General features: G+C 37.5%; 1 protein-coding gene and 1 long non-coding RNA gene across 14 annotated transcripts in view; one reads left to right on the top strand and one right to left on the bottom strand.

The window, feature by feature from the left end:
* Window positions 1-2666, top strand: part of ptprub (protein tyrosine phosphatase receptor type Ub) — a 137332-nt gene extending 134666 nt beyond the window's left edge. For all 13 annotated transcript variants that reach the window (XM_035530549.2, XM_035530545.2, XM_035530546.2 and 10 more), the window contains one exon: window positions 56-2666. In XM_035530549.2, the coding sequence (XP_035386442.1) occupies window positions 56-118 (63 nt within the window). In that variant the 3' untranslated portion in view covers window positions 119-2666. The remainder of the gene's footprint in view (window positions 1-55) is intronic.
* The window catches only part of LOC145651125 (uncharacterized), a 29265-nt gene that overhangs the window by 1144 nt on the left and 11335 nt on the right, over window positions 1-16786 (bottom strand). The window lies entirely within an intron of this gene.

Raw genomic sequence — 16786 nt, 5'->3', positions numbered from 1 at the left:
CACTGACCAGCAAGATGACTCATCTGATGTTTGGTTCGGTGTATGTCTTCCCCAGGAACAGTATCGCTTCTGTTATGACCTGGTGCTGGAATTTCTGGAGTGCATGGAGGTCAGATAGCAACACTGGCCTTACAGTGCAGACCAAGACTGCCAGCAGCTTCTTTCTTGTTCTTTTTCTTTCTCTTTCTCTCCCTGTTCTATTTTCTTTTTTCTGTCTCTCTGTCTCTCTCGCTCTCGTTCTCTCTATGTCTCACCTAGGAAGGGACGAATGGAAAATAAATGTGAACAGAGACTTCCACCTTTTGTCCCGGAATGTCTGGATGTGGTTGTCCCTCTGTGTCATAGTTGTTTGTGGTTTAGTGTTGTTTTTCATTGCCTCCCCCCACCATTCTCCCCAGGCTGTGAGCAATCCTCCAGAAATAACCCAAATCCTGCTCTGATACTGAACACCATGAGCGAGTGTGACTTCAATTCATTTTCTCCGAGATGTGCTCTATGCTGTGCTAGGACTGCACAACACCTGGAAGTGTCTCTAGATGATCGGACTGAGGAAATAAAATGGATGTCACTTGAATGTGTTCCCTTTATGTGCAGTGCACTAGAGTCAGACATCTAAGGCCTGATCTGTCCACACACACACACACACACACACGCCTGCATACACTGAAAAAAACTAGATCAGCAGTCAGCGGTCCATCAACTGCCTCTTCAGACTATGATGCCTCTTTAGTGCACCTCTATGCCCAGCTATAGTTTTTCCACCTTTGGACACCGGTTTTCTAACTAGTTTTTGGACAAAATATGATTGTTGTCTTGTGAGTACATGTGTCTTGGACCTCCTATGCCTGGACCACTGACAATGCAGCATATTGGTCTGTAGAGGCGGAGTCTGTTTCTTCCTACACTACATGGTGGTATGCACACTGTTTCCCAGAATGGAGGGAAAGCTCACAAAATCAAATGGCTCCAAGTTGGCTTATCTGATTTACAATGGCACAGTTTTTTTTCTGTTTCTTTTCTCGCTTGTATATACATTTAAGGTCTGCGGAACTTCTCCTTTAAGTTTCAAGTCTGATGGCTAATTCATCTTGTGCATGCAAAAGGAGTACTTTAGCAGGGTGCAGCTGCTCAATGTCCTTAAGCAGGAGGTGAATTACAGGTTGACCCCAGCACAGCACTGTCTTTCAGTGTTTGCATAAGAGAGCTGCTAATGGAGTTTTACAGGAGCATATATCAAGAAGGGGGAAATTGCGCCCCAAGCGAAAAGACGGTAATGAAACTGAAGATGGGGAGTCTGCCTCTGATCATTTTTCTTCAGACTTGCTTGTGTTTGTCGAGTGGAATCTGTTTAATACCTTGTGAACCTTTCATGAGAGGTGACTATGTATGTAAGATGGACTCAAGATATGTTAAAGATACGTATGTCCCTTTAATTTGAAATTCCAGTCTTTGTGCATCAGAAAGTCAGTTCTCCATTTCACTGTGGGAACAGTTTCACTGGTGCTCCTCTTTGCAGCCATTCACAAGACATGAGGAGGAAACCCAAGAATATCACCAACCACACACATGCCTGTCTGTTTGTCCAAAGTGAATCCCACATATACCCACTTCATAGTACAGTTTCCGTTACCATTTTGATCTCAAAGTGTGCAGTTATGCCCATTACCCAATATGATGATCCAACTGCAGAACTGTTGAAAGTGTCATATTAGAGATCCATCACGCTAACTGTCATAGAAAGCCACCCATGCAATTTTAATGCAGCTGGTTTGCTGAATTTATTGCTGTGCATATGTCACCCCAGATGTCAGGCTTCTGAGCTGACACTGAGTGACAGTCTCAGCACAATTCAGCCCAATGACTTACAGAGTCAAGGGAGTCCACTGAATGGTCAGACAGATGGAACAGTTTAAAACAGGAGAGTGATACTGAGACAAGGCCTCGTATAGAGAGCAGAAGTGTTGGATTGATATTTCTTTACAACCCTGGACTTTTGTCAGAAAGTGCCTGGACACTCACATTGGAAGTGAAGAGTATGTGAACATATAGATGTATATTTGTTATGTGAATAGTTTGTGTATAGTATGTGAATAAACCACTATGTTTGGCCAGATTTAACAATTTAAAAAGAACAACAAAAACGTTGAATGTACTGTGCTGTATATGACTTTCAATTTGCAACTATGCCAGCAAATTATATGCTACAACTTCAACCAGCTGTGGATGTGACCCAAGAACCAATCCAAAGCCCTTGAAACTATGGCCACCTGCAGTCCTCCCAGCCCATGTCACTCCACATTTAAAATTCAGTCATTCTCACCTCGCTCCTTCCAAAGACGTATTTGCCATCCCTTCTTCTGTATAGTATGTCATGTAATTGTCTAGTGTATTTCAAGATTGCTAGAGCAGTGTGGAAGAACAGAGGACTTTTACCATCCATTCTAATTGGCCTGCTCTGGAGGCCTTTGGACCGGCTCCTTTCCTTTTTTGTGTACGGTACTGAATGGACTGAAAATACTTCTGTGTTTGGGCCATGTATTTGCATGGGCAAGACAGGAACATGGAGTTATATATGTCACAGTGCTTTGAGGCATAGAAGATTTTTTTTTTTTTGTTATTTTTTGTTTGTCTTTAAAAGAAGATAAATAAAAGGTTCTATGACTGGATTGATTTTATGGAAGGTTTTATTCAAACAGATGTCTATGATTATATCTCTAAAGCGTCAACATAAGTCAGCATAAGGTTTACAAGTAATTCCTATTAATTTTAGGGGAGACTGAAATAAATAGCTTGTTTTTTACACTCAACCTGAGACGTGAGTAGGAAAAAAATTAATCCTCTTTTAATTTTATGTTCATATATTGCAGCGGTAAAGGCTGTGAATGATAAATATGAAATGGCGAAACAGGGAAGCCATACACTTTACCCTTACTGTGGTTATGCCCACTACAGTAAGTCAATTAGATGAGATAATAAAGAGAGTGTCAGTAGGTGAGGCTCCGAGGAACGAAACACTGAGAAACTGGGGAAACTGTTTATTTCGAATTCGGGAGAAAAACACTTTCGTTTTGTTCACCCTAGTGTTGATCTGAGGCTGGAGAGTTTGAATTTGGTAAGTTCAACATCTCACCAATTCACAAACTGATTAGTGAGAAAAAAAAAAAATTGCATGGTAATACTGGCCATTGCATAAATGAATGAACCTACGCTGCTGTTCGTGTAGAGTAATTGATTGCTGAAGATAGGAGATTTGATAATATTTGCTTTATGATTTTTTTGTGAAATTCTGTGTAAAGTACATATCTTTGTGAGTAATACTGAACCATGTGCGCGCGATCTTAGATAGTGAGCCACCCAAGACTTTAGTGAACCGGTATCCTGTAAGCTGTCAGAGATTTTCACGAGGAGAGAACTTTTGAGGGTAGGTAGCCATTGGGGTAGGCCAAACTGTTGCACACATATTGCGCCAATTGCAGTAAAATAATTACATTCGCAAGGATCATTTGACTTGTGCTACGTGAGTGGGATTTGTGTTTTCTTTTGAGCATACTGTGTTATGATTTGTATTCTGCATGTTTGTGTTTTTTTATTTATATTGTTTTAAGTGGTTAGAGCACACTCAATTGATTCTAGTTAAACCAAACTATGTTTACTTAGAATGATTATAATGTTAGTTAGAGAAATAGAAGATCAAGGTTATTAGATCTTAGAACTAGACCCTAAATATAGTGATTAACCCTAAGTAATTAGTTTAACCAGTAGTAGGGTCATTGAACCTACAAAACTGTTAACCATAAGATCTTGACAGTTGAGGTAAACTATAACCAAAATAGAAGACAGACCCATATAGGAGAATAACAGCGATAAGAGATTTAAACATAAAATACAGATTTTATAGGTTTATTCCTTTAATTTTAAAACTTCACTATGATGTTGATAGTCCTGATTTTTATCCATAATTTCTATAAAAGCAAATAAATAAATCACATTAGTCAAAGAGGACACGTTTCATTGTTATAAAACTTTAATTTTGGTCTCAAGGTATCATTATTCTATCATTACCACTCTCACGAATCTGGTCCACTGGTCCAGTGCACCTGTCTGACCAGAGGTGTTGCAAAAAAAGAAATAAAGTTCTTCATTTCCTAAAGAAATGCCACCTTGTGCTGTCCAAAGACTTTTCATGTCAGGCCAAGCTCTGTAGGACATATATGATAAATGTCATACAGGGAGTGAAATGGGAGGAGGGTGTATGAATATGGCCATGACCTAGAATAACACCTTCCATGGCTATGTTCAGATCTGGAGAGCCTCTCAATTTCTCCCTCCCTCTAGCTTGCCTTCTACCTCTCATCACTGACTGTCTCCTCTCCTGCTGTGACTATAGGCTGCAGTGCACTGCAGGCCTCTCTCTGCCTGGGCTTTCAGTAGCCAGTCGACATTGTGTGTGTGAATAATTTAGTAAGCCTTCAAAGTGATCCAGTGTTTAAGCAGAAAGGCTTGCCAGATTAATTAGAGGACAAGACCTCCCTATGTCAGCTTCCAATAACTGATCCAGAGCACAAGGTTCTCCCATTTTTCTTATGTCCATAACCAGTAAAGCACTTAGAGATATTATGTACCCAAAGTGATAACAAGCATGACACGGAGCCTTTGATCTAGCTCAATGCATCGTTTTCAAAGCCTTGGAGTAGCAAATCCAATAGAGGTCCTGTGTCATTTGAGTTTGTTTATCCAAATGTGAACTGATCTGGGAAATAGTGGCACTTTGATATGAAAATGTGTGAGACTGCCAACAAGAAATTAACAGGAAGTGCATATTAGTATTCTGCCTGCTGCAATGTCTCATTTGCTGATCAGATCCAATTTCTTGTATGTGTTTGGATTTAATAATTAAAAAAACATTCTACATAAACTAAGAATGTGTTTTGGAGTCCGAGCAGTCCTTGCAAGGAATTTCTGTCTTAAGCAGGTATGTGATAGCCAGCATTTCCTGTGAATGATTTTCTTGGCTAGATGGCTCAACTGTCAGCCCCTTAATATGCTTGCTTTCTTCTCTTTTCCTCCAGACACCCCACTAATCAGCATTTCCAGATACTAATCTGTACTGTCCTTCACAGGGCACAGCCACTGGCCCTCATCTTTTATCTCCTCTATGCTATCCTGCTGTTACTCTTAAACCCTCTGCTCATCAGTAGACTCTTAACTGTACTGCATGCAACACCATCCCATGGTATGTATATATACAACATGTGTATGCCCACACATGTGTAAACAAATGCCTTGAGCAAAGCCTGTGGTGTTCAGTGGTTATCTGTACCCACTGGTGTGTGGAGCAGGTGGGAGGCTTTATTTGGTTCGGTGCACATTAAAGTGGGCACAGGAGGCCCCAGCCAGATGGTCATGTATTGGATGTTCTTGTGCAGGTTGACAGCTCCCACAGCGGTGTGCATGCGTGGGCTGTGGAACAGGCTGAATGGCCACCATCTCTGCCTAGAAGAAGTCGGGGTGCCGATAGTGCCATGCACCAGACGCATGGATGCCCCCCCCCCCCCCTTCTTTTTTTTATCAGTTTTTCCTCCCAAGCTGTTATGGTTCAGCTGTGTTAGCTTCAGGTTGCTGCCATCTGTTTCTGTTTGCCTTATCTAGTCAATGAATGCTTGGCTCTTTATCATATCAGGCTTTCACCACTAGGGTATAATACTGCCAGTTTCCTAGGAAAGAGAGCACTGGGCAATTAGGCCTACCTGGCAAAAGTTGCAAACCAGTGTGTTTCCTTGGGAGGAAGCAGAAATAATTAAATGTCATTGTTCAGGTACTTAGGGGATGTGCTAATATACTGACCATAGAAAAGAAATAATGTAGTTCACTGGCACAAGTCTTACTATGTTTGTATTTATATTGCTCTTTAGCATATTTCATTTTAGATGTGAAGAAGGCTTTTAAAGTAAATCAAGTTAAATAATATAATTATTTATTAGGAAATATTAAGTTTTAAGATCAAACATCTAGTTATATATTAAAACTGATGTTTTAAAGAATTCACACATTGTCCAACATCTAGAATACGTGTATTCTAATTCTGCAGAGACAAGCCTGCAACTTGAAAACATCTTGACAGTCCATGATTGGAAACATTTGTGACAAAGAGTTTTGTGTACAGTAGAAGATAAATGAATACATGGAGGAGCATATAATCACTGAGTAGCTTTGTAACATATAGCTATGGTTTATAGCTGTGTTTTGTTTTCTAAGTGTATCATAGTCTGTTCATGCCAAGGAAGAATCAATCCCAAACTGTTAGCTAACTAGCTTTCATTGCTTAATTTAAAAGTCTGCATATTTATATTTTTCTGTTTAGTTAATGTTAAAAACAAGGCAAAAATGAAACATTTAGGACAGGATTAACAGTGTTTAACAAAAAATGTATCAAACTTGATGTGAACATTCCATTGTTAAAAATCACATCCATTTGACAAAAAAGCTCAGCAGGTCTTTCTTCTAACATTCATGTAGGCTAACATAAATAAATAAATTTTAAAAATGTTGAATGAAAACAATGACTTAATGTGCACAATGCACTGATTAATATGGATTAATTGGAGAATATTAATTGGAGAAAGGTATAAATTAACAGGCTCCTCTGCGGTTCAAATAGTCCAGAACTGCCACTGGGTTCTCATGTAGACACTTCTGTCTCAAAGCCTACAGCAGCCACATGCAACCTCCTCCTCCTTCAAACTCCAGACATGAAATCTTAAGGCATCTATTTAATTGGTCGCTGCATGATTGTATCAGTAATGTCCCAAAACAGCAGCAATGATAATAATTAATTTGCACTGAAAAAATAAAGGATAGAGAAGATTCAAACTGAGTAACTCCCTCACTATTCTGCCAGCAGACATAGTCTCATTTTCTAAAACAATTGCAGGCAAGTGTTAATCTTAAAGTAATAATCAGGCTTTTTAGTGTAACTTTCTATGAAATAAGATAATGCGAAAATGGATATGGCCGAGGGACACAGATGGCTGCTAAACTGTCTTGTGGATTTCATGGCATGCCTTTGTAGCATTTGCAGTTCCGCATGATGGACTCTGCATAATTGACTCCAAGGAGCAGATCATCCATTCCTCTTTTGTTTGCATCCTTTTGGTGTGTGTTATGGCACTCCATGCCACTCCCTGATCTTCTTTAGCCTAGCTCCTAATGACTGGGAAGAATGCTCTTCAAATTGTAGAGTGGAGTCAGAAGAAGAAGGCTGTAGTACTTTAATAGCTTTTATTTTCTTCTGCAAACATTTTCCACACTTTCTGTAAGGGCCATCAAAGCCCAGTGACCTGAAAGAACAGATCTTGTACCTGTTTATGTAGTCTTTTAGTCTTTGTCTTTCATCTAAAAGGCAAAAAACTTAGAGGGTTAGCTTGTTATCTTTCAGAAAGGTATCCTATATTTAGGCTAGACACACTATTTGGCAGAGTGTACATTCAGCGTCCTTAGTAATAAATTAGCTTACTCATGTTAGATCTCAGGAAGGCAATGATATAAAATTTCAGAATTGGCAAAACATCTTTAAAATGGCTTAGATGTCAGGACTTCATATTAAGACTTTTTAAATCAAGACAGATGCATCGATAGACAGACCAAATCTTTGCCGCATAGAAGAAAAAAAAGGTAAACAGGAGACAAGCAGAACAAGAGGGATAGGGCAGCTGAAGAAAAAAAGTTATGCCCCAATTAAGCCTCCCATGCACCAACAAGAGCCTCTGAAGGCATGTTACAAAGCTACTTCTCTCTCAAACAGACAGCAGATTAGCTCTAGAATCAAATATTAAAGATTCTATCACATCAAGGAGGGCACAGCTTATAGCACCTGGTTTATCTGACTCTTTCATATATCCTCTCACACAGGCACACACACAGGCACTCACACACACACTCACACAGGTCTCACATCCTTTTAAGGGTTCAGGTGAGTTTCGTAAGCTAGCGTGAAAGCAGATGTGGGGAACAGTGTGTTGGTTGCTAATTAAAAAGAAACAGTGATCTTGGAGGACATTATGGGATGCTTGAACATAGCCTGACTGGTGGCACACCCCCTCCTAGATGCAGGACAGTTTATGAACACTCAGTCGTAGGAGAGTAGAACAGCATTGAACATGGCATGGGGAGACAGGAAGTTTGTTCCTGTATATAAAAGAAGCAGACCAGGTAAGCACTACCATATACCTGCCAATCTATATCACTTTTTATGACTAGATTCTTTTAAGTGGTTATTTTAATTCTTATTTCGTTATCTATATGTACACCATTAATGATAATAAATAATAAAAAGTTCATTCATTTATGATTCTGACTCTGATTAATGAAAGCTGCAGCAATGTACTGAAATAGCACTTCTTTGTTACTAGTGCATTAAATAACAGACCTTTCTCTTCTGAAATTACAATAAAACTTGATATGGTTGATATGTTGAACTTATGATTATGTTAAAGCTCTTTCACAGAAATGGTAAAAAGATGTTCCTGTGCAGTTCAAAGGAAAGCTGTATGCCAATTTAAAAGAGACTGCTGTGAAGCTGTAATGGTACACTACAATGTACTACACTACAAGATTCTCAAAGGCAATTGTTTGTAAGAAGGCAAAGTGGCCATAGAGGCTGTTCAAGTTCAAGTTGGGTTTATTTGTCACATACATAGTCATACACAGTATAACTCGCAGTAAAATGGTTTGAGAGTGCTCTGTCCAAACTGAGGAAAATAAAATAGGGGTGTATAGGGAAATATATATCTATATATATATACAAAATATATTAACAATGTATGTACAATATATGTATAATATGTTTATATACACAATCTACAATGTATATATGGATATGTATAAATGTATGTACACAATGTACAGTTCCAGCTTACAATTGAATATTTACAGTTACATGGTGGTGGTGGTCCCAACAGTTTATCAGTTTCCCTGATTCAGGGCCTGAATGGCCTGTGGGAATGGCCTGTGGGGCTGTTGCATTTTTTTAAAATTGTAAAATAAAAAGTAACAACTAAAGTTTTTTGAATGCTGAATAGATTTCTAAAAGACCCACTCAGCACCAGATGCACCAAAACCAAAGTATTCCCTAGAACATGGCCAACTTTGTGGATACTGGGAATGAGATCCCACATTACTGATGTAAAGAAGAGTTTTGTGATTGAATTGGATTGGTGAAATATTTATCTTTATGCTTGTTTATGTATTTCAGTGGGTGTACAAGCACACAACATGGGGCTTGTTAGAGAGGATAAGGACTCAGGGTTCATAAGGAATGTGTAACAGAGTGTTGATTAAAAACTGCACTGTTCAGGAGAGGTTACATGAGTCCAGGACATGGGGTGAGGTTTCTGGAGGCTAGCAATCATCAAAGCAGGTAGGAAGCACAACAAAGATACAAACTGATGAAGCAGGTCTGGTCCAGAGACACAGAGCTCAAGCAGCAGGACACTGATGACATTCTCTTTTACTGCCTTCACATGAACTGAGGAATTTATGTAAGGTTTCTTAATCAAAGATTAGTAGCCTTTCTTTAAGTACATTTTTAGGTGTCAGATATGATGACTTAGATCATTAGGTGCACTGGGGAAGTTATCATTTAAATTAAACCAGAGAAAATAAATCCAGCCAGTCCACTGATCTAATTGGTTGTTATAGTTCTGTTGGTTGTTGAATAATTGAATTTACATGCATTGCAATTTTTTGTTTTTGAGGGGAAAAAACTGTCTGGGCTTCAGTAGTTTATTCCTAGTTTGTTTAGATGTGCTGAATAAGAATCTAGTATTATTTTTGTAATTTTCTATGAGAACAGAGAAATATGCTGATAGAGCTGTGCTAGCATCGCTTCTATCACCAAAAAGACTTTCCTTCTATACAGTTTGTAAAATCTACTGCTTGGTTTGGCACTATTTGTATTTCAACTTTTAGACAGTTTTGTTTTAGAGAGGGGGCTCAAGCACAAAAATTGATCTAGTGATTATTAAACTATATGGTAAGTGTTTTCTGTTCCTCCTAAGATGCACAATGTTATTAAATACAGTATAAAAAGTATACCCTAAACATTTAGTAAGTGTAATGAAATGCTCTGCAAATGAGATACTAAGCAAATGAGCCTTTAAATATCACACCACACTGTAGTGAAGATTAAAAATTATTCCCCTTATGAAGTTCCAACCTGGTCAAAAGGGGGGGCTCTCTTCTACCCCTGGGCCACAGACCAGACCTGGGACATGCTGGTGCCTGGACGATTGACAACAAAGCCATAAATGGCCCAGCTATCAAAATGATCTGGTCCCTGACCCTTAGCCCCCTTCTGGGGTCATAAATTGATGAATGGTAATGTGAAAAGCTCTTACCAGCCTGGGTATAGTAAGGAAGACCATTAATTCCATTAGACTCAAATTTTCCTCATCCCACATATTCAAAAAGTAACAATTTACCATATAATCTACAATGATATAAAATAATCAACCAATAATGTATGGTGATTTTAATATAATTTCCAAATTGCGATGTGTACTTGTGTTGTTTTATAAATACCTGTTGTCGCATTATTCTGTTCATTAATTGTCCTTCATTAATTTGTATTATTTACTCATATTACTTCATCAGTATGTTGCTAAACCTCATGCATATTGTAAACAAATTGTTACTGACTACTAGTAGTGTTTACCAGAAATCCTATATGAACCAATTAGATGTCCGGATGATCCAATAGAACACACTCATGCCGATATCTCCCTCATATGTTACCAGTTGCTATCATTATTAGCCTTAATTAATCAAATTAGATTAGTTAACTTTTTTCCCTCACTTGTGACCCAGCCTTATAACTCTGAATTAGTTCTCCAATTCATTGTTCGCAAAGGCTTTCTCTCCTGATCCTCCTAGTAGACTGTAGGCACACTTCTATTATGAATTTGTTGATTAATAAGTTTCCTTTGTTGGTCTTGATCAGTAAATAGATTACCCGTTTGATTACTCCCATAGATTGCATAAAGCAATCTATTTACATTGTTTCTATCAATCTATTTACACTGTTTCTATTTTCATTGTTTCTTACATTGTTTCTCTAATTCTAATCTAGTTACCTGTATCCACCACAAATTGTTTGTGTTAACTTTAGCAGTTTTACATTGTTAGGCTTTTGCTTATAATGAATCTAGTGAACTATTCACTCCTGGCCATTAATAGAAAGATTATTGTGCATCTCTGCTTATTCAATAAAGATACCTTGCTTATTACATCTGTGAGCCCCGAGTGATATTAAAAATATATAAACTTTGTATAGTCTGTATTCTACAATGCTATATCATGATTTCCATTCCAACAAAGCGAAGCTGTGAAATTGTTAGGTGCACCATTTCTACTTTTGAGAATCTTGAACTGTTTACTCATGTTGGTTCCTGAATGGAATCAGTTGCCAGAGCCAACAGGAAAAGGTCAAGTTGAGGGGATTTTTCCACTGCTCGTATTCCAAACTTCCCTAATTACTTCTCCTAACAAACTTTTGATTGGCACAGCAGTGTACGTCCAACCCCCAGAGATCTGTGAGCATGAACAGCAGTAAAATCAACAATCATGACCTTTTCCCATGATTTCATCAACTTCCCTGACCAGGCTAATTTTACTACTTTTCATCATCCCTAGTTTCCCGAAAAAAGTGGAGTACCAGCAAAGCATTTATCTGGAATCTAGATCAATTAAAGGTGTATGTGAACGCTGGGGAGGGTGAAAGGAAACATTTAAGTTTTATACATCATCTAACTGGGAGAATCAGCCAACATTATGGAATACAATCAAACCAAATTATAAGAGGTTATAGATATGGGAGATATATTTGGTTCATAGACTGAAAGAAAGAAAAATGCAATGCAATGTTTGTTTATAAAAGACGGCTAATGTTACATGATAACATATTCTTAAGACTACATTCAGGATGGGAAGTCTATATAGAGATGTTTGGTTTCTACAGTCTCTACAGTACATTTTTATAGTCATTGTTTTACTTTGATAGCCTATCTGTTATAGTAGTACTGAATCCAGATGGTAGGAAGGTGGAGCTTGATATTATGGGATAAAGCCCAGATGGATCTAATTAAGGGGCATTTCGCTGTGTGCTACATGAAAACATACTTGCCATATAGGCAATCTACAACTTGGGGCTAGATCAAATTAATCCATCTTAGCCAGTTCATATTGTTCTTATGTGTGTAACGCCGAGTGATACGAGGCAGGATACAAACGCTGAGAAGAGTGACGTTTATTGAGAGCATTCCATAATCATTGTTAAAGGGATGGTCCAGGGTCAAAGAGCCAGGGGAATCAAATAATGAAACAGGAACGGAATACATAGCTAACATACATGAAGTCTAAACACCAAATAAAGAAACCAGGGAAACACTAAAGATGAAGGCAGGGTGTAAATGTGAGAAACACCAACATGAACCATCGAACATCCAACACCGCACATTACTTCTATCATCAAACAATGACCAGTTACCAGACAGGGAAAACACAGGGCTTAAATACACAGTATACTAATAGGACACCTGGGGCTGATTACACAGGGGGAGTGTGGATATTAGTGTTCTTTATCCTTGATCAAGAAACACATAAAGCCTTAGTGAAGTTTTAGAACTCATGGCTGGGGAGTATGCATTTATTCTGCATAAACCATCTCCAAATAAGGCACTTCAGACATTTAAAGGTCTAGCATGTGTATTGTCACTGTTCTTTGGTCCTCAGAGACAAAGAAACCATAGGAAACATGGCGCAAGAGGATGGGCAACCGAGACAATGTGGTGATATTATTTTTAGATCCACAGAAGTCCACCAAGATATTTCTTAACAGCAAATAAGACGATGTGGATGTCATACATTATGGATTATTCTAAAGTTTTTATTAGTTGAAATGCAAGGAGGGCTTAGTCACACAAGTCCATTTACCAAAACCTAATTCTAACTCTCATCCTGGCCTTAACCTTAACCAAAACCTATAATACAACTTTGTATGCATTTTACCCCTTTACCTGAATTTATTTAATTAAAAAAAGATAATTCAAAATAATTTTGTATTACAAATGATTAAGCTGGAAATTAAATAAATTCCCAATAATGTAATAAGGTATTGCATTATTGGTAAAAATGTTATAACAGCAACGGTTAGGACATTATATTACCTTATTAGGCAAATTATTACATTCCCATAGTTTATTACATTTTTTATCGAGTTAAGTACAAACTTTTATTACATTTATGGGTTTATTGTAAAGTATTGTAGTGTAGTGTTTCGTGTTATATAACTGTTAAATCCAGAATTTGGCACACTGGTTATATATGGCAAATGTGTTAATTGGAAAAGTCATCCTAAACAGTATGGCTATCTTTTAATGAGAGTAGATGAATGTCTACCTACACCTTTCTCTCTTCTGACTACCCCTGACTTCCTCTCACTCCATTCTACATGTACTCTGTTTAATTACAGGCTCTGTAATGCTGTCATTGTATTGCCAGCCCTCCACAATGTAAATCACACCAACAGAACAGTATCCTAAGACATCACATAATGAGCCTACAAAGCAAAGGATAAAACACTGAGAATTAAGTAGTAGCAGACCAGAACAAGTTCATTTATTTTTGGAAAGAGCAGCACACTTTGAGAAGATATTTAAGATGAGACTTGCTTTTAGTTGTGGCTTGTTTATTTGGGTAACTCCTCCATTTACTGCCCATCTCTCAGTTCTTGGGGCGAAGCAGAGCCCAAGGGGCTTAGTTGCTGTTCTGGCTGTCCAGAATTGGCCTGCCTTTAGGTGCATCCTGAGTCACTCACAGGGAGTGGAAAAGCAATTCCACACACACACCATGCTATATCCGTCTCTGTCGGTTCCGCTGCGGGGTACACTCCAATCAGCCTGGCCCGGCTGCTTCTCCAGCCTCTGATGGCCCTCCTTGCAGGTGAAACAAGTTACCATTAAATGCCCTCTGTCACTGCACTGATCCAGCCTCTCTTCATTCCCAAAAATATAACCGCGTGGTCTTCCTTTTCAGCGGCTTCTTCAGTCTTAGTGGAGGGACAACTGATGCAAATTTGCCCATGTTCTCTGTTGTTGGTTCTTATGGCCTTTGTTTTGGCTTGCTGTAATAACCTTACAATATTTTTCATTAGCTATTTTTGTCAAAAATATTGAATGTTTTCTAAGTCAGATATGCAAACCGTTTCTCTCCTTTCAATCTGGGACTCCAAATATTTTCATCTTAAATCTGCAAAGAAATGTCTCGTATGGATATTCTTTAATCTTCAATTCCTTTTTAAATACAAGTGCAAGTGCATTACTAAAAAGGATACTTGCATAAAAATGGCTTTGCCAGATTATCATACATTTACAGTGCTTGCACGTAGGAAACTCAAAACTAAAAAAAAAAAGATTAAAAATTAATGTTGTCAGTAGGTTATGCCCTATGTAAAGCAAAGAGACAACAATTCAGCCTAAGATATGGAACAGGCTATGTGTCAGCTGTATTCAATATTCTCCTTGTACTGTATATAAAGTAGTATCTTGGTATTGTACTCATATGCACTAGGTCATTCCTTAAATCAAAAATTCCTGTGCATCATGGATTTTATGACTCATTGTGCTCAGATACACACTGATCACTTAAAGCGACTTCTGAACACTATCAGGCTAGATTCAGGAAAGTCCTCTTACACAGTGTAAAAAAATCAAAAATGGATAGAAATAATAACAAAGTAGATCTCAAATGATAAAAAATATAGTTTGGCAGAAGTGTAAATATAAGCTGTTACACAGTAGGTTACTCATGTTATAATTAGAATGCTCTGCTAGTGTGTCAGCCAATGGCAGAAACACGTATGGAAGAACTCGATTTGTAGAGCACAAGAATAATAATGGCAACTCCTCGTGACATGTTTGTGTGCATGTCATTTATCTGAAAACCTGAGATAGAATTGGCATGACACCACTTCACAGACCCATTATTGTATAAGTAATCAATTCTAATTGACATGCTCCAGTTGTTCTAGAGGTCTAGGGCATTGCCTGAGAAATCAGGCTATTTTTTTTTACATTTAGACTACATTAGATGATTTTAGATGGAACTTTGTGCAAATACCTCATTATCTTGCTGAAGATACCAATGTCAGATGTTTGGAAGATCATCCACGCATCTAAAATCATTATTAAAGAAGTGACTATTATTAATCTTATCCTGTCAACATCATGTTTATGAGCACAGATTAAACTAATATCACATCACTGATGATTATGCCTTGCAAGATTCCTTGCAAGTGTTGTTGATTATATGGCTTATATTGCTGTTGGCTCATGTTCATCCATTAATGTTGCAGTTTCTCTCCGAAAATAGTACTGTCTCTCTAAAAACAGCTGCAACCTGATACACACTGGCACTGATATTAGTGCATTTCTAATTTCTAATCCTGAACCTCCTGAAATTGGTTGGCAAAATAAGTTGCCATTAGATGACATAAGCGCTGATAAACACAAAAAGAATTACATTTTTTGTTGTAAAGTAATTACAATAATATAAATCTATCAAATGTATAAAACATCAAGAGGATATATTAAAAAAAAAAAAAAACTCTGCCAGTGACCTAAAACCCATACAGTCCCCATATTGTCACTGATAGTGCTGAATTGAATGGGGAGAATAAGTTTCTAGGTCATTCCTTTTGATAAGTGGATGGCATAGCTCTTGACTGTGAGCAGAATTGTGTAAATACTAAGACTGTGTGTGAGTAGCTTTGCCATTTCACTAGACTCATACTGGCTCCATATTACACTAAATCAAGGCAATATGACAAAATTGTATTTTTACTTATTTTTCATGCCATCTGTAAGATATTCACACATGCTGTTTTAGTGGGTTTTTCTTGTTCGTTTATTTTTGTTCAAATTCAAAAAGCATATCAGTCTGTAAAATAATGATTTAAGAATTCCTAAAATTGAAATGAAACACTGCAGAAACATAAGCTATCAAAGGTGCCACACCAAATATTCCAAATATTTTTTGGAAGTTGATACTGCTATTACTGACTATAGACAACTACTAATGACTGACATTGGCATTTTCATTAGATTTCAAAATGAATACAGTTTTCAGACAAACCTTAAATAGTACATGGGTGGACTGTGGAGAAAAGTACCATTAAATTTCTTAACCACACTATTGCATGAGCTGAGAACAGAAACCTTGATGGATAGAGAATTTGGTTGGCTTATAAGAACTGAAATGTTATGAAAAGTTCTGTTCTGTCAGCTTCAACATTATGGTTCATGGTTTTAATATGTGCTTATCCAAAAAGTAATTAGCAGGATTGCTAACAGACACATGAGCCTGAAATTGATGTCAAATGTTCCTAATAAAAGGTCTTCTAGGCTGGTTAAAACCATTGACTTTACAATTACCAGATAGATGAGAGATGGTTCAGTCCTATTCCATATTTCTAAAGGGATGTATGTATTTTCTTATGTTTTTTTTTATTTTTTATTTTTTTATTTTTATTTTTTATATAGGACACTTTATTCAGGACTGGTTTATTTAATTCCTACTGTTTGGTTTTTATTCCTGCAGGTACAGACAGCAAAACTAATGTTTGTTGAAACTGAGGAAATCTGAACATTATTCTTTAAAACTCACAATGAAGCCTTTATTGGGGGGACATACTTTTGATGAAATATGGCTAGTATAAAATAGATGGCTCAGATTT

Source organism: Electrophorus electricus, chromosome 14 (assembly GCF_041902795.1).
Source record: "Electrophorus electricus isolate QZ-2024a chromosome 14, ASM4190279v1, whole genome shotgun sequence".
Classification (NCBI taxonomy): domain Eukaryota; kingdom Metazoa; phylum Chordata; class Actinopteri; order Gymnotiformes; family Gymnotidae; genus Electrophorus; species Electrophorus electricus.
Note: the sequence above shows the minus strand (reverse complement) of the source record. Positions and strands in the feature narration are given on the sequence as shown.